Source organism: Zonotrichia albicollis, chromosome 13 (genome assembly GCF_047830755.1).
Source record: "Zonotrichia albicollis isolate bZonAlb1 chromosome 13, bZonAlb1.hap1, whole genome shotgun sequence".
Taxonomy (NCBI): Eukaryota; Metazoa; Chordata; class Aves; order Passeriformes; family Passerellidae; genus Zonotrichia; species Zonotrichia albicollis.
The window spans coordinates 8,298,136-8,316,621 of record NC_133831.1 but is presented as its reverse complement, the minus strand read 5'-3'; the positions used below and the strand labels follow the sequence as shown (position 1 = coordinate 8,316,621).

The 18,486-nt window shown below is 64.2% G+C and overlaps 5 protein-coding genes across 7 annotated transcripts; 3 read left to right on the top strand and 2 right to left on the bottom strand.

Annotated features, from left to right (window-relative positions):
• Window positions 1-115: 115 nt before the first annotated feature.
• Window positions 116-7,015, top strand: BCAR1 (BCAR1 scaffold protein, Cas family member). 2 transcript variants are annotated; one of them, XM_005490767.4, is made up of 7 exons: window positions 116-302; window positions 1,127-1,816; window positions 3,012-3,173; window positions 3,388-3,492; window positions 3,907-5,055; window positions 5,281-5,370; window positions 5,708-7,015. In XM_005490767.4, exons 1-7 carry the CDS (start codon window positions 291-293, stop codon window positions 6,221-6,223), a joined length of 2,724 nt encoding a protein of 907 aa, XP_005490824.2. In that variant the 5' UTR covers window positions 116-290; the 3' UTR covers window positions 6,224-7,015. The 2 variants fall into 2 exon arrangements, with proteins under 2 accessions (XP_005490824.2, XP_005490823.2); XM_005490766.4 differs by lacking the exon at window positions 116-302 and having other exon boundaries at window positions 854-1,816.
• Window positions 6,270-8,289, bottom strand: LOC141730775 (putative D-lactate dehydrogenase, mitochondrial). The gene is made up of 3 exons (XM_074550988.1): window positions 8,129-8,289; window positions 7,737-7,878; window positions 6,270-7,654 (listed from the first exon to the last, which is right to left on the bottom strand). The coding sequence occupies exons 1-3, from the start codon at window positions 8,134-8,136 to the stop codon at window positions 7,475-7,477; spliced, it is 330 nt and encodes a 109-aa protein (XP_074407089.1). The 5' UTR covers window positions 8,137-8,289; the 3' UTR covers window positions 6,270-7,474.
• Window positions 8,290-8,987: 698 nt separating this feature from the next.
• On the bottom strand, window positions 8,988-11,155 carry LOC102066970 (chymotrypsinogen 2). The gene is made up of 7 exons (XM_074550986.1): window positions 11,060-11,155; window positions 10,831-10,934; window positions 10,633-10,712; window positions 10,447-10,525; window positions 9,762-9,942; window positions 9,256-9,389; window positions 8,988-9,181 (listed from the first exon to the last, which is right to left on the bottom strand). Exons 1-7 carry the CDS (start codon window positions 11,124-11,126, stop codon window positions 9,020-9,022), a joined length of 807 nt encoding a protein of 268 aa, XP_074407087.1. The 5' UTR covers window positions 11,127-11,155; the 3' UTR covers window positions 8,988-9,019.
• Window positions 11,156-11,783: 628 nt separating this feature from the next.
• Window positions 11,784-13,669, top strand: LOC141730774 (chymotrypsinogen 2-like). Its single transcript, XM_074550987.1, has 7 exons — window positions 11,784-11,879; window positions 12,005-12,108; window positions 12,227-12,306; window positions 12,414-12,492; window positions 12,997-13,177; window positions 13,270-13,403; window positions 13,478-13,669. The coding sequence occupies exons 1-7, from the start codon at window positions 11,813-11,815 to the stop codon at window positions 13,637-13,639; spliced, it is 807 nt and encodes a 268-aa protein (XP_074407088.1). The 5' UTR covers window positions 11,784-11,812; the 3' UTR covers window positions 13,640-13,669.
• A 504-nt stretch (window positions 13,670-14,173) lies between these two features.
• LDHD (lactate dehydrogenase D) lies at window positions 14,174-18,219 on the top strand. 2 transcript variants are annotated; one of them, XM_074550974.1, is made up of 11 exons: window positions 14,174-14,307; window positions 14,421-14,533; window positions 14,784-14,925; window positions 15,008-15,149; window positions 15,421-15,580; window positions 15,658-15,857; window positions 15,930-16,058; window positions 16,701-16,828; window positions 16,906-16,996; window positions 17,083-17,194; window positions 17,271-18,219. In XM_074550974.1, exons 1-11 carry the CDS (start codon window positions 14,194-14,196, stop codon window positions 17,434-17,436), a joined length of 1,497 nt encoding a protein of 498 aa, XP_074407075.1. In that variant the 5' UTR covers window positions 14,174-14,193; the 3' UTR covers window positions 17,437-18,219. The 2 variants fall into 2 exon arrangements, with proteins under 2 accessions (XP_074407075.1, XP_074407074.1); XM_074550973.1 differs by having other exon boundaries at window positions 15,352-15,580.
• Window positions 18,220-18,486: the final 267 nt, after the last annotated feature.

Sequence of the window (18,486 nt, the reverse complement as noted above, 5' to 3'; positions counted from 1 at the left end):
CACACCCGTTCCGCTCCCTTTACACACGCGTGGCTCACCCTGCGCCCCCATGCCCGCCCCGCCCTTCGCCGGAGACCACGCCCTGGACCCCGCCCCTCGCCCCGGACCCCGCCCCCCGGGCGGGCGCAGCCAATGGGGGCGGGCGGAGCGGCCGGGCCGGGCGCGCGCGGCGCTATAACGATCCCTACGGCGCCGCCGCCGCCCGCGCGCCCTGGCCCCGCCGCCCCCGGCCCGGCCCGGCCCTCGGCCCCGCACCCGGCCCGCTGCGGCCGGAGCGGCCCCGCGGGAAGATGAACTACCTGGTGAGCGGGGACACGGGGGGAGGGCACGGGGGCGTGCGCGGGGACAGGTAGGGCGCGGGGGAACGGCGGCTGGGGGGCCCTGTTGGAGGAGAAGGACGAGGAGGAGGAGGAGGAAGGCCTCAGCCCCTTCACCGCTCGGCCCGGGCAGGGCCTCTCCTGTGCGGCCGATCCCACTGGCGTGACCTTGGCCGAGCTCCCCCGCTCCGAGACGGCCAGGCCTTGCCTGCTCCCCTCCCTCCTGGCGGGGCAGGGAGCTGCGGGACTCGCGGGGGGGCCAGCGGGGCCAGGGGCCTCCCCAGGCCTCTGCCCCACCGGGCGGGGCGGCACCGGCGGCGGGCAGGGCCGCGGGACAGCCGGGACTCCGGCCCTGCCATCCCGGGCGGGCCGCGACCCGTCCCGCCGCCGCGGCCCCGAGCAGCGCTGGCAGGTGCCGCCGGGGCCCGGCTGGGGGACCCCTCGGGGTGGAAGGGGCCCGGGCCCGACGGCGGGTGCCGTGCGATGGCCACGGCCACGGCTGACTCACCGCCCCGGCACTTCCTCCCTCCCAGTCGGCGGAGGGAAGGGGCGGGAGGCAGAGGAGGCCCCCCGAAACCGGGGAGGCGGAAGGGCCCGGCCCCTTCCCAGCACCACCTCTGGGAAGGGTGGGTTTTGCTCCAGCGAGGAATCCCGCGGTGGCTGGAACGGGGAGATCCAGCTGGCGGGAGCTGCCGGCCCGCGGGGCTCCGTCCCGGTGCTGAGCTGCCGCCCCGCTCTCGCCCGCCGGGATGACGCCGCACCGGCCGGCGGGGCCCGGCTCACCGCCCCGACGCGGGGCTCTCTTCCAGAACGTGCTGGCCAAGGCGCTGTACGACAACGTGGCCGAGTCCCCGGACGAGCTCTCCTTCCGCAAGGGCGACATCATGACGGTGCTGGAGCGCAACACGCAGGGGCTGGATGGCTGGTGGCTCTGTTCGCTCCATGGCCGGCAGGGCATCGTTCCCGGGAACCGCCTCAAGATTCTCGTGGGGATGTACGACAAGAAGCAGCCGCAGCAGCAAGCGCCTGCCCCGGCACAGGGACAGGCACCGCCGCAGCCATCTGTACCCCAGGCGGCTCTGCCCTTCCACCACCAAGGGGGCTACACCCCGCTGTCGCCCGCCTCGCAGTACACCCCCATGCACCCTGCTTATGCACCCCAAGGGGACAATGTCTATCTGATGCCAGTCCCCAACAAGGGACAGCAGGGTCTGTACCCGGGCTCAGCACCCACTGGACAGTTTCCTCCTGCCCCAGCTAAGCAGCCTTCCACCTACCCGAAGCAGGCACCTCCCCACACCTTCCCCAACCCCGGCCAGGAAATCTACCAGGTTCCCCCCTCCCTGGGCCAGGCAGCAGAGGCGTACCCAGGGGGCTCTGCCAGTCCCCCCCAGGATGTCTACCAGGTTCCTCCTTCAGCTGGTCAGGCTCAAGAAATCTACCAGGTGCCGCCGTCATTGGACATGAGGAGCAGGGAAGGGCACAAACCCCAGGGCAAGGTAAGATGAGGAGACTGGACGTGGGAGTGTGTTGTGTTTGTGGGGTGCTCTGTGGTCCATGGGTACAAGTGGGTGGCACAGCTTGGGCTTCTCAGCTTGCTACACTTGGAGCAGGCAGCCCATGTGTCCATTGCTGGGGTTGTGTGGGCATCCTTGCCCACACTGTGGGCAGGAGTGGGTGCACTGGGAGGGTCCCTGCAGTGGCTGAGGTGCCCCAGTTGGTGTGAGCTGCCCCTCTTGGGGCTGGCACAGCATTCAGCACTCTGGTCCTTATGGTCTCTAACGTGGACTCTGGTGTCACCCAGGGCATGGCAGTGTGTTTGGTTTGGGCACAGTGTTGGTATTCCCAGAGCTATTTTGGGATGCTGGGTTCTGGAGCTGTGGCAGTAGCTGTGGTACCCAGCACAATGCTGTGAGGTTTTGTTCCACCTGGGAGCGTGCACAGGAACAGACAGGCAGTGCCAGCATTTCCCGACTGTGCCAGGCAGCCTGCCAGTGCTTGTAGGTACACTGGTGAGGCAAGGGTGAGGCACCGGGCTGTCCCCAGCATGGAGCCTAACGGACACCAGCTTCCTTCTGGCTCTGCCCCTACCCTGGCACGTCATCCTGGGGAAGAGGAGTGAGGTGCTTTCAGTGTCGTGTTTTCCGGGAAGGCTACTCCAACTCATACCCCTGGGAAGCAGCCAGGGAGGAGAGGGAGCTGCCAAATCACAGCCAGGGCACAAGGAACATCCGAAAAGGAAGAACCAGCCCAACACCTCAGCCCTCCTTGGCACTGGTTGGGCAGGGTGCCATTACCCTCCGGGTTTGGTTATTTTCCGCTCTGGTGTCACCATGAAATGACCCATTCAGGCGTGGAGCTGTGGGCAGGGAGGGGTCTCCAGGTGTTGGCAGATCCCGGCCCATGCCTGGATCGGCCGTTGCTTTCTGCGTGCCACGGCTGTGCCGGCCGGGCTTTGTCTCTCGCAGAGACTCTCTCGCCGCTATAAATAACCGGTGATATCATCCCGTCCCCGGCACCGCCGCACACCCGGCCGGGGAGCGCCCTCCCGTGGCACCGGGCCGACCTTGATTCCAGGCAATCCAGTGCGGAATCCAAACCATCCTCTCTCTGGTCCTGGTGCTGGGTTTGGGGAATGATGCAGGGTGGGAGATGCTCGGTAGTGCCCACATCATGTCTTTTCCCTCTTTGCAGGTGCTGGTGCCCACCCGTGTGGGCCAGGTGTATGTCTATGACTCCCCCAAGGGTGAGCAGGTTGAGTACGATTTCCCTCGCCACCTGATCTCCACGGGCTCCCAGGAGATCTATGATGTGCCACCTGTCCGAGGAGGGGTCCCCAGCCAGTTCAGCCAGGAGGTGAGGCTGCTGTGGGTCTCAGGGGGGAATCTCTGGATCTGCCCCTAAGAATGGGTCACAGCATGAGATCCATACCAGGCTAAATTGCACCCAGAGCTATGCTTTATGGACCTCAGTGCCACTTCTGAGCACCTCCACCATTCCCTGGTCCCTGAGAGGAGGTGGGTGACCACACCATCTCTCTGACACATCCTCTTGTGTTCCCCCTCTTCAGGTCTATGACACTCCTCCCATGGCAGTGAAGGGTCCCAATGGGCAGGACCCGGGGCAAGAGATCTATGATGTGCCCCCCAGTGTGGAGAAGAACTTGCACCAAACTGTAAGTGCTGCTGGAAAGCTCCCAGCTTCATTGTGTAAGAATGACAAACAGATTTTTACAGGGAGAAAAATAATTTACTAAATCAGTCTCCCCAGAGATGTGGTGATGTCCCTGGCACTGGAGGCTTTCAGAATGCCAAGGAATGGGTTGCTGGATGTTCACATCCAGGGGGTGAGGTTGGACCAGATGATTTTTCAAAGTCCCTTCCAACCTGAGCTGCTCTAGGATTTTTTGATTCCTGTGCCAAAGGGCAGGGCATCCCTGGGGTGCATGGCTTCATCCCAGTGCCCACCCAGTGATGTCTTGGATGCTCAGTGCTGGCACTTGCGTGCCCTGCAGCTCAGGGCAGCCACATGCCCACCCCAGGCCAGCTTTCCCAGCAGTGCTGATGGTGCCACTGCTCTGCCCTTGCAGGTGTACGATGTCCCCCCCTCAGTGAGCAAGGACGTCCCCGATGGCCCGGCGCGGGAGGAGACGTACGATGTGCCACCCGCCTTTGCCAAGCAGAAAGCCTTCGAGCCCTCCCGCCACCCCCTGATCCTGGCCCAGCAGGAGCCCTACTTGCCAGAGGACGTCTACGATGTGCCCCCGGCAGCTGGGAAAGGTGCTCCTGAGTTGCCACTCTCCCACGAAATCTATGATGTGCCCCCCAGCCTCAAGAAGCTGGGGGGATCCAGCTTCCCCTCCCAGGAGGTGTACGATGTGCCTCGGGACCTGCACGCCCCGGGCAAGGGCTCAGTGGACACAGAGGGCGAGTACATCTATGACGTCCCCCCACAAGTGGACCGTGAGGCCAAGGGTACTGATGCCAAGCGCCTCTCGGCTTCCAGCACAGGCAGCACCCGCAGCAACATCTCCACATCCTCGCTGGACGTGGTGCCTGTGAAGGAGCCGGCTAAGGGAGCCGGCAAGGAGTTCTCCCTGGACTTGGATGCCGCCATGGAGACGCTGGCCAAGCTCCAGAGTGGCGTCAGCAGCGCTGTCTCCTACCTCATGTCCTTTATCAGCACCAACTGGCGCAGCCCCGAGCACATGGAGGCCAATGCTGCCAACATCCGTGGGGCAGCCGAGGGCGTCCGGACGGCCCTCCGGGACCTTCTGGAGTTTGCCCGGGGGGCAGTGGGCAATGCTGCCCAGGCCTCTGACCGCTCTCTCTACACCAAACTCAGCAAGCAGCTGCAGAAGATGGAAGAGGTCTACCAGGCCCTGGCACGGCACGGCCAAGCGCTGGACGCTTGCCACTGGGCCCCCAGTGCTCTGGCCAGCAGCAAGCCGGGCACAGACGACTTGGAGCACTTCATCATGCACTCACGTGGTGTTCCTGATGACACTAAGCAGTTGGCTTCCTTCCTGCATGGCAATGCCTCCCTTCTCTTTAAACGGACAAAGCCGGCGGTGGAGAGTGGTGGCCATGGGCCCCCTCACCCCTCCGACAAGGCCAGCAGCATCCAGTCACGGCCCCTGCCCTCCCCTCCCAAGTTGCTGGCCCAGGAGTCACCTGACGGGCCCTACGAGAACAGTGAGAGCGGCTGGATGGAGGATTATGACTATGTGCATCTCCAGGTGGGCATGGGTATGGGGGCTGCTTCCCACAGGGAGTGTTTATGATGGTGGCTCTCTGGCACTGGGGGGATTAAGCAGCTCTGCTTCTGCCTGTGTTTTGCTCTTACCCTCCAGCTTGAGGGCTTTGTGGACCAGGGATGCCCCAGGGCAGGGGGGGGCTCTCTTGCCAGGGGGCTCTGTGGCAAGGCTGATGTTGCTGACCCCTTCCATGTCATGCCCCTGCAGGGCAAGGAGGAGTTTGAGAAGACCCAGAAGGAGCTGCTGGAGAAAGGCAACATCATCCGGCAGAGCAAGGACCAGCTGGAGCACCAGCAGGTAAGGGCACTGGGGCAGGCAGGTGGGTGCTGCTATGCACAGGGCCCCATGTCTTGCTTCTGTTGTAACCTCTGCTGCTAGTCTGACCACAGCCTTCTTCCCTGGATGTTCTCATGGTGCATTCTATCGTTCCTTCCATACCATTGCTATGCTAGTAAAGAGGGGAGTAGGCACTTTGATCCAGGAGAGGAGCCTCGCATGGCTGTCCTGGCTGGTGCTGTCTCTCACTGTGTTCCTTGGGGCTGGTGGCCATGGCCACCTGTGCTGGTGGCTCCATGGAGGGGGGAGCAGGTGCTGGCTTAGTGGCCACCCTGCCCCATGCCTGTCTCTCCCACAGCTGAAGCAGTTTGAGCGGCTGGAGCAGGAGGTGACGCGCCCCATCGACAACGACCTGTCCAACTGGAGCCCCCCCCAGCACTACAGCCCCGCGCGGGGCGGGGGCACACTGTGTCCTGCTGACCGCCAGCTCCTCCTCTTCTACCTGGAGCAGTGCGAGGCCAACCTCACCACGCTCACCAATGCTGTCGATGCCTTCTTCACTGCTGTCAGCACCAACCAACCTCCCAAGATCTTTGTGGCCCACAGCAAGTTTGTCATCCTCAGTGCCCACAAGCTCGTCTTTATTGGGGACACGCTGTCCCGCCAGGCCAAGGCCCAGGACGTCCAGCACAAGGTGATGCACTACAGCAACCTCCTCTGTGAGATGCTCAAGGAGATTGTGATGACCACCAAGGCAGCCGCCCTCCACTACCCATCGCCTTCCGCCTCCAAGGACATGGTGGAGCGTGTCAAGGACCTCGCCAACAGCACACAGCAGTTCAGGATGGTGCTGGGCCAGCTGGCAGCCATGTGATGGCCTCAGGGCCACTGTCCCCTCTCTCTGGCCCCCACTCTTCCCCAGACATGCATTTCCCTCCACGCAAGTCCTCTCCACCCGGTGTAAGCTGACATGTACATAGAGACTCTCATGCACACCGGGGAGCTGGGGCTCTGTGGGAATAGAGGTGAGGGGCTGCAGCCATCATACCCCTTCCTCCTCCCTCTGCCCAGGGGCCAGGAATGGTTTGAGCTGGACCCATAACAGAGCAAAACTGGGAGGTGGATCTGTGTCCACTCCTTGCCCACTGTCCTCTCTCCATACAAAACTAGCACCAGTTCTGGGCTGAAGGGCATGGGGCCATGTCCCTGGTGAGCCAAGGATGTGCCTGGCAACTTGAGATGCAATTTGAGATGCCCTTTGTGATGCTGTGGCTGCTCTGCTCTCGGAAAGACTCTACGGTGGACTCAGGAGAACTCCGTGGTGGCCAGGAGGTCCTAATGGTGTGGAAGCCATCTCCTGTGATGGTGGGACAGTGACAGAGATGGGTTGTACTGTCCCCTTGTGTGCTGGAGGCTGGGGATAGGGGTCCCCAGGGGGGTTAGGGGTGGTGGGGAGCTGCTGGGGCAGGAAGGGGCTAACGTGTGCGTTCTCACGTCTCGGGTTGTGCTACAGTACCAGCTGTGACCGAAACGCGAACTGAAATTGGTGCCTTTTGAACACAGGGGAAGCTTCCGCTGGTTCCCGGAGCTACCACGTGGCAGCCCCCTCCAAAACTTGGCCCCAAGTCCCTCAGCAGTATAAAGATTTGCCTAGAAACACCCCTTATTTCCTGGGTATCTGTGTGTGCCTGCTGGGGTGAGTGAGAGGCCCTGTGGCAGGGCTGGGGCGATCCTGTCCTCCTAAAAAAACTCCTGGCCTTTGGAGACTGCTGGTGCACAGAGAGTTAATGGGACACAAGGGGTGGGCCTATAAGAGGGTTGGGGGGAAATGAGGGGTGGTAGTGCAGGGCACTGGGGCCACATGGCCCTAGAACCAGTATCAGATGAGTGTCCATCACAGCACCTTGCCAGGGGCCATGGTCACAATGCGACCTATGGATTTGGTGTGGCAGAGAGGATGGTAGCCCATGACCCCAAGCATTCCTGGTCCTGGCTATTCATCCTTTCCAACACCTCAGGAACTGTGGCACCCCCTCTGCTACTGCCCTGGAGTCAGCACCCCTGTGGACACCCCACAATCCACAGTTCCTTAAGTGTGTCCTCATCACCAGCCCCTACACTGCTGTCACTTCCCTCCCCATGACCCCCTCATGCCCACGGTACCGACAGGGAACCAGAGCCCGGTGCCACGCAGGTGCTTATTGAGGGCCTTGTGGGTGACACCGGGCTCCACCGCCACCGAGAAGTCCTCGAGGCTCAGCTCTGCGATGGCATCCATGCGGCTCAAGTCAAAGCAGACGCCGCCCTGGCACAGGGACACCCGGGGCTGAGGACACGGCCGGGCACCCAGAGCCCCTGGGGGTCAGGGGTGCTGGGACAGCCCATACCTGCACGGCATTGACGCCTCCTTCCAGGCCGGTCCCGGTGCCGAAGGGCACCATGGGCACACGGCTGCGGTGACAGAGGGCTGCCAGCTCCTGCACCTGCTCCACTGCCTGCGGCCACACCACCACGTCCGGGGGGGCACACCTGGGCACAGGCAGCACCACTGACCAGCTGACTTGACCACTTGACCCTCGCCATGGCCCTTCCCCAGCCTGGCACTGTCACCTGCCTCTTCCCTTCCCCACGGCCCTTTGTCTACCCAAACATTTCCCGGACCAGGCCCCTCCTGTATAGCCCTCCCCTTACAATGCTTCTTGCCTTCCCCCTTCCCTTCCCTATGACCCTTCCCCTGATCCTTCCCCTCCCCAGGGCTCCCAGCCCCAGGGGCACTCACGGGTGCATGGACTCATCGTGGCCGTGCTGCTCCCGCACCGCTGTGGCCGTGGAGACATTGGGGGCCCCGACCACGGTCCTCAGGGCCTCCACGAAGTCAGGGGGCAGCGAGGGCTGCGGGGGAACAACGAGCGCCCGTCAGGGATGCCCTGGACAGGGTCTGATCGCGGGCACGAGGCCGAGCGGCCACGTCAGGGCCCGAGAGGCCTTTGGAGCCCCGGCCCCACCTTGGAACAGCAGCTGCGGTGCCCCAGGGCTGCTGCCAGCGCCAGCACCCTCCGCAGGGCCATGTTGCAACGGGACAAGAACGGCACCATGGGAACTGCACGGGACTGGGACATTGCCCTCCCCCGCAGCCTGTCTGGCCCTCCCCCACGCTGACACCTTAAGGTGGCTCCAGCCACGCGCCAGTGTGTCCCTGCCAGAGGGACATGGGTCCCACCGGTGCCTGTGCTCATGTTCCTGTGCTGTCCCCTGCCTGGGCCGAGTCACTGCATTCACCATGGCCCCACCATGACAGGTGTCCCCATGCCTGCTCAAGTATCCCTGCAGCTGGGCAGGGGTCCATGACCCCATAGGAGACCACATGTTCCCACGCTCCTCCCTTCCCTATGAGGGGTCTGCATGCCCCCTGCCCCTCTGTTCCTGTGTGCAGCCAGGCTTCTCCATTTGGGCACAGGAGTCACCATGTGCCCCTGTCCATCTGTCCCCATTCCCAAGCAGGTGTCCCCATGCCACTCAACACTCCTGGACAGGTGTCCTCCGGCCCAGAGAACTGACCACAGCCCACCGCATGTCCCCACCCTCAGTCTGCCCTGTGCCCCGCTCCCAGGCGTCCCGGCATAGTGACAAGGACACTGTTCTCAGGGGGAGGAATCGTTTATTGCGGGCCTCAGTTGGCCTCCAGGATGGAGTCGATCCAGTCGCGGAGCTTGGTGACACGGGCGTACACGGCAGGAGTCTCGGTGTCGCAGGTGCTGCTGCCCCAGGAGACGATGCCCACCAGGTTCCAGGCGCCGTCCTTCTGGCACACCAGCGGGCCCCCGGAGTCGCCCTGCACGGGGCAAAAGGTGAGCACAGGGACAGGGTCCAGGGCCAATGTGGGCTGTGGGGGCCAGGGGCACCTACCATGCAGGAAGTGGCTCCATCGGCGCCGGCACAGACCATCACATCGCGGATGCGGAAACCCCAGAACTCCTTGCACTGGGTGTTGGTGAGCAGGGGCAGAGCCACCTGCTGCAGCACGGCCGGAGTGTGAGAGGCTGCGGGGAGAGGGCCGCGTCAGCGCCGGCACCGGGAGCAGGAATGGGGAAGGGGCTGGGACGGGGAGGGTGGCACTGTGAGGATGGAGGAGATGGCAACAGGATTGGGTCAGGCTTGGGGGTTGGTGCTGGGATGAGGAATGAGACTGAGACAGAGACGGACATATGGGAATGGGATGGGGATCCAGATTCACATTTGTATGGGGATCTGGATGGGAGATTGCCATGAGCATTATGAGTCAGCATTATGAGGATGGGGACTGACCATATAGATGAGGAAGGGGACAGGCAAGACCTCAGACAAGGATGGGAATGGGGATTTGGATGAGGCAGGGGACAGGAATGGAGATGGGAACAAGAAAGTGCAGGTACCATTGGGGTCAGTGAGCCCCCAGCCGGTGGTGACACAGGTCATTCCCCCCGGGAATTCATCAGTGGCCTTGGGCAGGCAGACGGGGGACACGCGATCCGACAGCTGAGCAGGAGTGGCCAGTTTGATCAGGGTGATGTCGTCGTGGATGGTCAGCATGTTGAACTTGGGGTTCTTGAAGACCTGAAGCACGCAGCACTGCTCTCAGCACCCACGCCCCCTGCCAGGGTGCCGGGCACTGGGCACTCCACAGGGATCAGTAGGGACCTTGGGGACCAATGGGGACCCCGGGGGCTGCTCCTGTGGGTCCCGTGATGGCAAGGTGTCTGAGCTGCAGGGCCCAGTCCCTGGGACCCTGGGGAGCAGGGACACCCCCGGTCATGTCCCCTGCTGGGATGAAATGGACCCTGAGGCCTGAACCCCTATGCCTCGTGAGTTCCTGGGAACATGGGGACATGCAGGACACCTGACCTGAAGGATGAGTGGGAGCAGGGACACCCCAGGGGATTGCCGTGCAGGGATGTGGGACACCATGGACACCTCGGGGAACCCTGACCCTCCGGAGAAGGGGACCCGGGGACTCCTCAGGAGCACAAACCCCAGGACAAGGGGGACCCGGACATAAGCCCCCAGGCCGCCTGTGGTGGCCGCGGGATCCCGCAGGCACACGGACCCCGCCCCAGGTACCTTCTCGATTTTCAGCTCCTGCTGATCAGGGCCGGGTGCGTCCTGGTCGTAGGCGCCCACCACCACGGTGTCGGTTTTCCTGAGCACAGGCAGGCGCTGAGCACGGCGCACCGGCACCGCGGGTTCCCAGGGCACCCCGTGGCCGTGCCCAGCCCCGGCCCGGCCCGCAGCACAGCCGGTGCCTACCTGACGCCGCAGTGCGCAGCGGTGACCACCCAGTTCTCGCTGATCAGGGAGCCGCCGCAGAAGTGGAAGCCGTTGTAGCGCTGCCGGGGAGAGCTGCCCTCAGCGCCCGGCACCAGCGGCAGCACCAAGGCCGGTGTGCTCCGTGCCCGGGCCCCGCACGGCACCCACCCCTGCCCCCGGCCCCTGCAGCGCTCTCACCTGCAGGGACACTTGCCATGGCCAGGACCCTGCCACCGCCGCCTCTCCGTTGACAATGCGGTTGTAGCCGCGGATGACGGGTGCGATGGCGGGCACGCCGCAGTCTGCACAGGGGCACAGGCGGCCGTGGGACGGCGGCTCCGGCCGCCCCGGCCCCGTGTCCCCTCCCCACCGCTCCCACCCGCCCCAGCCCCGAGCCCACCCCGCCAAGCCCCACCACCCCACGCACTCTCAGGGAGGGCGGCACGGGCAAAGCCCGCCAGAGCCAGGCAGCTCAACACCCACAGCAGAGCCATTGCCACTGGTGAGGACTGACCTGCCCGGCACCCCGTGGCACTTATATGCACCCCTGGGCACCTCCCCGCTGCCGCTGGCCTTGCCACCGTGGCCTTGGGAGATAGCGTGGCAGCTGGTGTGGTGCCACTGGCACATCTGGAATCTTCTCACACAACTCTTTGGCGTCCCAGGCACCTGGACCTCTGGATGAAGCCCTATATGTGTGGCAGGTTGGAAGGTCTCTGCAGACCCAGCCCTAAGTGAACTCCATGGTCCTTCCAAACTCGACCACTCCATGACAAAATGTGCAGGCAGCCCAGAAAACCCCACTGTATCTTGGGCTACAACTGCAACACCTTGGGCAGCATGTCTAGGGAGGGGATTCTGCTCCTGTACTCCACTATGCTGAAACCATGCATGCAGTGCTGTGTCCAGCTCTGGGACCCCAATTATGAAGGACATGGGTAAGCTGGATTGATTCCAAAGACACTTAGGAGCCAGCATTTAGTCTAGCCAGTGCTGTCCCACAGCCATAGCCAAGGATACTGGCTCCAGGTGCCATGTTCCCAGGCCTTTCCTGGGAGAAGTTCCATCTGCCACGCTATCTCCCAAGGCCACGGTGGCAAGGCCAGCGGCAGCGGGGAGGTGCCCAGGGGTGCATATAAGTGCCACGGGGTGCCGGGCAGGTCAGTCCTCACCAGTGGCAATGGCTCTGCTGTGGGTGTTGAGCTGCCTGGCTCTGGCGGGCTTTGCCCGTGCCGCCCTCCCTGAGAGTGCGTGGGGTGGTGGGGCTTGGCGGGGTGGGCTCGGGGCTGGGGCGGGTGGGAGCGGTGGGGAGGGGACACGGGGCCGGGGCGGCCGGAGCCGCCGTCCCACGGCCGCCTGTGCCCCTGTGCAGACTGCGGCGTGCCCGCCATCGCACCCGTCATCCGCGGCTACAACCGCATTGTCAACGGAGAGGCGGCGGTGGCAGGGTCCTGGCCATGGCAAGTGTCCCTGCAGGTGAGAGCGCTGCAGGGGCCGGGGGCAGGGGTGGGTGCCGTGCGGGGCCCGGGCACGGAGCACACCGGCCTTGGTGCTGCCGCTGGTGCCGGGCGCTGAGGGCAGCTCTCCCCGGCAGCGCTACAACGGCTTCCACTTCTGCGGCGGCTCCCTGATCAGCGAGAACTGGGTGGTCACCGCTGCGCACTGCGGCGTCAGGTAGGCACCGGCTGTGCTGCGGGCCGGGCCGGGGCTGGGCACGGCCACGGGGTGCCCTGGGAACCCGCGGTGCCGGTGCGCCGTGCTCAGCGCCTGCCTGTGCTCAGGAAAACCGACACCGTGGTGGTGGGCGCCTACGACCAGGACGCACCCGGCCCTGATCAGCAGGAGCTGAAAATCGAGAAGGTACCTGGGGCGGGGTCCGTGTGCCTGCGGGATCCCGCGGCCACCACAGGCGGCCTGGGGGCTTATGTCCGGGTCCCCCTTGTCCTGGGGTTTGTGCTCCTGAGGAGTCCCCGGGTCCCCTTCTCCGGAGGGTCAGGGTTCCCCGAGGTGTCCATGGTGTCCCACATCCCTGCACGGCAATCCCCTGGGGTGTCCCTGCTCCCACTCATCCTTCAGGTCAGGTGTCCTGCATGTCCCCATGTTCCCAGGAACTCACGAGGCATAGGGGTTCAGGCCTCAGGGTCCATTTCATCCCAGCAGGGGACATGACCGGGGGTGTCCCTGCTCCCCAGGGTCCCAGGGACTGGGCCCTGCAGCTCAGACACCTTGCCATCACGGGACCCACAGGAGCAGCCCCCGGGGTCCCCATTGGTCCCCAAGGTCCCTACTGATCCCTGTGGAGTGCCCAGTGCCCGGCACCCTGGCAGGGGGCGTGGGTGCTGAGAGCAGTGCTGCGTGCTTCAGGTCTTCAAGAACCCCAAGTTCAACATGCTGACCATCCACGACGACATCACCCTGATCAAACTGGCCACTCCTGCTCAGCTGTCAGATCGTGTGTCCCCCGTCTGCCTGCCCAAGGCCACTGATGAATTCCCAGGGGGAATGACCTGTGTCACAACCGGCTGGGGGCTCACTGACCCCAATGGTAACTGCACCTCACGATGCTGCCCTTCCCGTCCCAGCCCCTTCCCCATTCCCTCTCCCGGTGCCGGCGCTGACGCGGCCCTCTCCCCGCAGCCTCTCACACTCCGGCCGTGCTGCAGCAGGTGGCTCTGCCCCTGCTCTCCAACACCCAGTGCAAGGAGTTCTGGGGCTTCCGCATCCGCGATGTGATGGTCTGTGCCGGCGCCGATGGAGCCACTTCCTGCATGGTAGGTGCCCCTGGCCCCCACAGCCCACATTGGCCCTGGACCCTGTCCCTGTGCTCACCTTTTGCCCCGTGCAGGGCGACTCCGGGGGCCCGCTGGTGTGCCAGAAGGACGGCGCCTGGAACCTGGTGGGCATCGTCTCCTGGGGCAGCAGCACCTGCGACACCGAGACTCCTGCCGTGTACGCCCGTGTCACCAAGCTCCGCGACTGGATCGACTCCATCCTGGAGGCCAACTGAGGCCCGCAATAAACGATTCCACCCCCCCGACTACACTGTGTCCTTGTCGCCATGCCGGGACACCTGGGAGCGGGGCACAGGGCAGACTGAGGGTGGGGACATGCGGTGGGCTGTGGTCAGTTCTCTGGGCCGGAGGACACCTGTCCAGGAGTGTTGAGTGGCATGGGGACACCTGCTTGGGAATGGGGACAGATGGACAGGGGCACATGGTGACTCCTGTGCCCAAATGGAGAAGCCTGGCTGCACACAGGAACAGAGGGGCAGGGGGCATGCAGACCCCTCATAGGGAAGGGAGGAGCGTGGGAACATGTGGTCTCCTATGGGGTCATGGACCCCTGCCCAGCTGCAGGGATACTTGAGCAGGCATGGGGACACCTGTCATGGTGGGGCCATGGTGAATGCAGTGACTCGGCCCAGGCAGGGGACAGCACGGGAACATGAGCACAGGCACCGGTGGGACCCATGTCCCTCTGGCAGGGACACACTGGCGCGTGGCTGGAGCCACCTTAAGGTGTCAGCGTGGGGGAGGGCCAGACAGGCTGCGGGGGAGGGCAATGTCCCAGTCCCGTGCAGTTCCCATGGTGCCGTTCTTGTCCCGTTGCAACATGGCCCTGCGGAGGGTGCTGGCGCTGGCAGCAGCCCTGGGGCGCCGCAGCTGCTGCTCCAAGGTGGGGCCGGGGCTCCAAAGGCCTCTCGGGCCCTGACGTGGCCGCTCGGCCTCGTGCCCGCGATCAGACCCTGTCCAGGGCATCCCTGACGGGCGCTCGTTGTTCCCCCGCAGCCCTCGCTGCCCCCTGACTTCGTGGAGGCCCTGAGGACCGTGGTCGGGGCCCCCAATGTCTCCACGGCCACAGCGGTGCGGGAGCAGCACGGCCACGATGAGTCCATGCACCCGTGAGTGCCCCTGGGGCTGGGAGCCCTGGGGAGGGGAAGGATCAGGGGAAGGGTCATAGGGAAGGGAAGGGGGAAGGCAAGAAGCATTGTAAGGGGAGGGCTATACAGGAGGGGCCTGGTCCGGGAAATGTTTGGGTAGACAAAGGGCCGTGGGGAAGGGAAGAGGCAGGTGACAGTGCCAGGCTGGGGAAGGGCCATGGCGAGGGTCAAGTGGTCAAGTCAGCTGGTCAGTGGTGCTGCCTGTGCTCAGGTGTGCCCCCCCGGACGTGGTGGTGTGGCCGCAGGCAGTGGAGCAGGTGCAGGAGCTGGCAGCCCTCTGTCACCGCAGCCGTGTGCCCATGGTGCCCTTCGGCACCGGGACCGGCCTGGAAGGAGGCGTCAATGCCGTGCAGGTATGGGCTGTCCCAGCACCCCTGACCCCCAGGGGCTCTGGGTGCCCGGCCGTGTCCTCAGCCCCGGGTGTCCCTGTGCCAGGGCGGCGTCTGCTTTGACTTGAGCCGCATGGATGCCATCGCAGAGCTGAGCCTCGAGGACTTCTCGGTGGCGGTGGAGCCCGGTGTCACCCACAAGGCCCTCAATAAGCACCTGCGTGGCACCGGGCTCTGGTTCCCTGTCGGTACCGTGGGCGTGAGGGGGTCATGGGGCTGAGAGCGACAGCACTGGTGGTGTTGGGGATTCCCTTAGGCCTGGGCATTGTGGGATTGTTGGGGGTGCTGTGGTGTCCACAGGTGTGCTGTGCTCCAAGGGGTTCCCGTAGAAATGGGAATGCCATGGCCCCATTGCTTTTGGGGGTGCCTATTGTTTTGCTTTGGTTGAAGTCCCAGCGGTGTCCATGTGGGAGTGGACTCCATCCCCACCTGCCTCCCCTGCCCATCCCCTGCTTGCAGACCCTGGGGCAGATGCCTCGCTGTGTGGCATGGCGGCCACAGGTGCCTCGGGCACCAACGCCGTGCGCTACGGCGCCATGCGCCCCAATGTGCTCAACCTGCGCGTAGTGCTGCCGGACGGGCGCCTGCTCCACACCGCCGGCCCTGGCCGCCATCCCAGGTGGGCGCTGGGGGGCTGGGGGGCCGTGCTGGGCCTGCCCTGTGCCAGGGGAGTGCCCGCTCACCAGCTCTGTGCAGGAAGCGGGCGGCCGGCTATGACCTGACCTCACTCTTCGTGGGCTCTGAGGGCACCCTGGGCTTCCTGACCCAGGCCACGCTGCGCCTGCACCCGCTGCCCGAGGCCTCTGCTGTCACCATCGCCTCCTTCCCCAGCGTGGGGGCGGCCGTGGCCTGCACCGTGCAGGTGCTGCAGGCTGCCGTGCCCGTGGCCCGCATCGGTGAGTGCCCACAGCCAGAGGAGGGGGTCCGGGTGCCCCTGGTGGAGCCCAACACTGCCTCCTCCCACCTAGAATTCCTGGATGAGGTGATGGCTGATGCCTGCAGCCGCTTCAGTGAGATGGGGCTGCCAGTGGCGGCCACGCTCCTCCTGGAGCTGCACGGCTCCCAGCGTAGCCTGGCTGAGCAGCAGCAGCAGACCGGTATGGCTTGGAATAGGGAGGAAGAGGGAATGTCTGGGGCTGGAGGCCATGATGGACACCGAGGGACAAGAAATGGGTGCCCAGGGACAGTGGGATCAGGGTGTTCAGAAGTGAAGCATGGTGCTGAGGGGCCATGAGTGATGGATGTTCAGGACATGGGAGAGTGGGACCAGGCATGTCCTGGGGTGAGGGATGGGTGCTCAGGGCTGGGTGGGGACTGGAGACCTTGAGGTCATCAGGATGAGGGACAAGTGACCAGAGCCTAGAATTGGGGGCCTGGAGTCATGGATGGCTGCCTGTGGATAGGAGATGGGAGATCAGGGGTGTCCTGAGGAAAGGCATAGATGCCCGGGACCAGGGAGAGGGGACCAGCAATGGATGCTTGGGATGGGGACTGGGAAGACACTACGGTGAGGGATGGGGGTGTGCTCTGGGGGTCTGCTGAGGGGTTCATGAACATGGGACAGGGGGGACTAGGGGTGTCACAGGGTGGTGGACAGGGACCCAGGGACAAGGGACAGAGGGACCAGGAGTATCCCAGGATGTGAATGGGTGCCCAGGATGGGCACTGGAGGTGCTGGGTAAGGGCTGGGTGCCTGGGGGTGCCGTGGGTCCTGTCCCAGAGCTCCTGGTCACCTTCAGAGGAGATTGTGCACCAGAACGGTGGCTCCAGCGTGGCCTGGGCGGAGGGGCAGGAGGAGCGGGAGCGGCTCTGGTCCATGCGCCACAACGCCTGGTACGCTGCTCTGGCCCTGCGGCCCGGCTGCCAGGTAGGCACAGGGGTGGGGATGATGGCAGTGGCGCCCGTGGTGCTCTGAGTGCCACAGCTCTGCCCTCCCTGGCCCAGGGCTACTCCACCGACGTCTGTGTGCCCATCTCCCGCCTGCCTGATGTGGTGGTGGAGACCAAGCAGGACCTGCAGGCCTCCAACATCACTGGTGAGCAGGGCCCCAGCCCCCTGGGACAGAGGGGATGGGGGTCACCATGCTCTACACCACACCCCATCTGAGCCATGGCCTTGCAGGACCCATGGTGGGACACGTGGGCGATGGCAACTTCCACTGCATCCTCGTCTTCAACTCCCAGGACCCGGAGGAGGCCCAGCGCATCCACGCCTTCACCGAGCGCCTGGGCAGGTGGGGCCAGGGTGCTCTGGGGGGCCGGGGCTGGACGGACAGATGTCCCCATCCCCTGTCCTTCCCTGTCCCGCAGGCGGGCACTGGCAGCAGGGGGCACCTGCACCGGGGAGCACGGCGTGGGGCTGGGCAAGCGGACACTGCTGCAGGAGGAGCTGGGCCCGGAGGGCCTGGACACCCTGCGCTCCATCAAGGCTGCACTCGACCCCCACAACCTCATGAACCCTGGCAAGGTGCTCTGAGGGGCAGCACCAGCACTGCACTGGCACTGGGGAGCCTCAGCCCCTGGAGGCAAGGCCAGAGTGGCCATGCTGCCCTGCAGTGCCACTGTATGTGACCCTACTAATCACCCCATCCTCACCTCTGGGGGTCAGGGATCCCCAAACCCCCAATAAACCCTTTGGACTCACACTGTCCGTGTGCTGTGAAGTTTTTTAGAGGGATAGAAACCCCCAGCCCCTTCCCAGGAGGCCCCAGTCCCAGACAGCACACACAGGGCAGGGCATCCTCAGGGTCCCAGCTCAGCCACCTGCCCTGAGCTGCAGTACTGCTGGTGCCAGGTGGGAGCTCTCTGGCACCTGCTGAGCACTACTGTGGCCATCCCCACATGGCAGGCACAGAGAAGGGGAACTGGCGTGGTTGGGGGGCTCCAGCACCCCACTGGCATCATCTGCTTCACCAAGAAAGCCAGTGAAATAAAATAACAGTGAATGTTTTATTGAACATTGTTTTAATACCATATCAAAACACCTTGACTAATGAAGGAAGCTCCCCCCAAGCTCTGAACTCTTTTTTCCCCCATTTTTTTTTTTAATATATAAATACAGAAAGGTTTCCCGCAGGGGCACGGCCACCGGCAGGGGAGGTCTCACCAACGAAAACGCGCCCGCCGCGCCAGGAGGGGACGGGGATGGGCGAGGGGGTCACTGCCATGAAATGACACCGTCTTGGCACCTCCAGCAAAGCCACCCCTGCGACTCGGGGTGGCTGGGAGCATCCAGGGGGCCGCTGGGGCCTTCCCCATACCCTCCTCAAAAGGGTCCAACTCAAAGCCGATGGAAAAGAAAAGGGGAGGCAGTTTTGGCAAGAGGAGCCCGGCGAGGGGGCACAGGAGGGGCGGCGGGGATGCTGCAGCTCTCCAGTCTCTGAGTGGTTATAGCTGAGTTAAAGAGTGACCAGTCTGTAAACATCACCGGGGCAGGGAAGCTCAAATTGAAGAACACGCCAGTCAACACGAAGCTTCAGTTGTGGTTTGTTGTTTGTTTTTTTTTTGTCCGTTTTCTCTTTTTTTC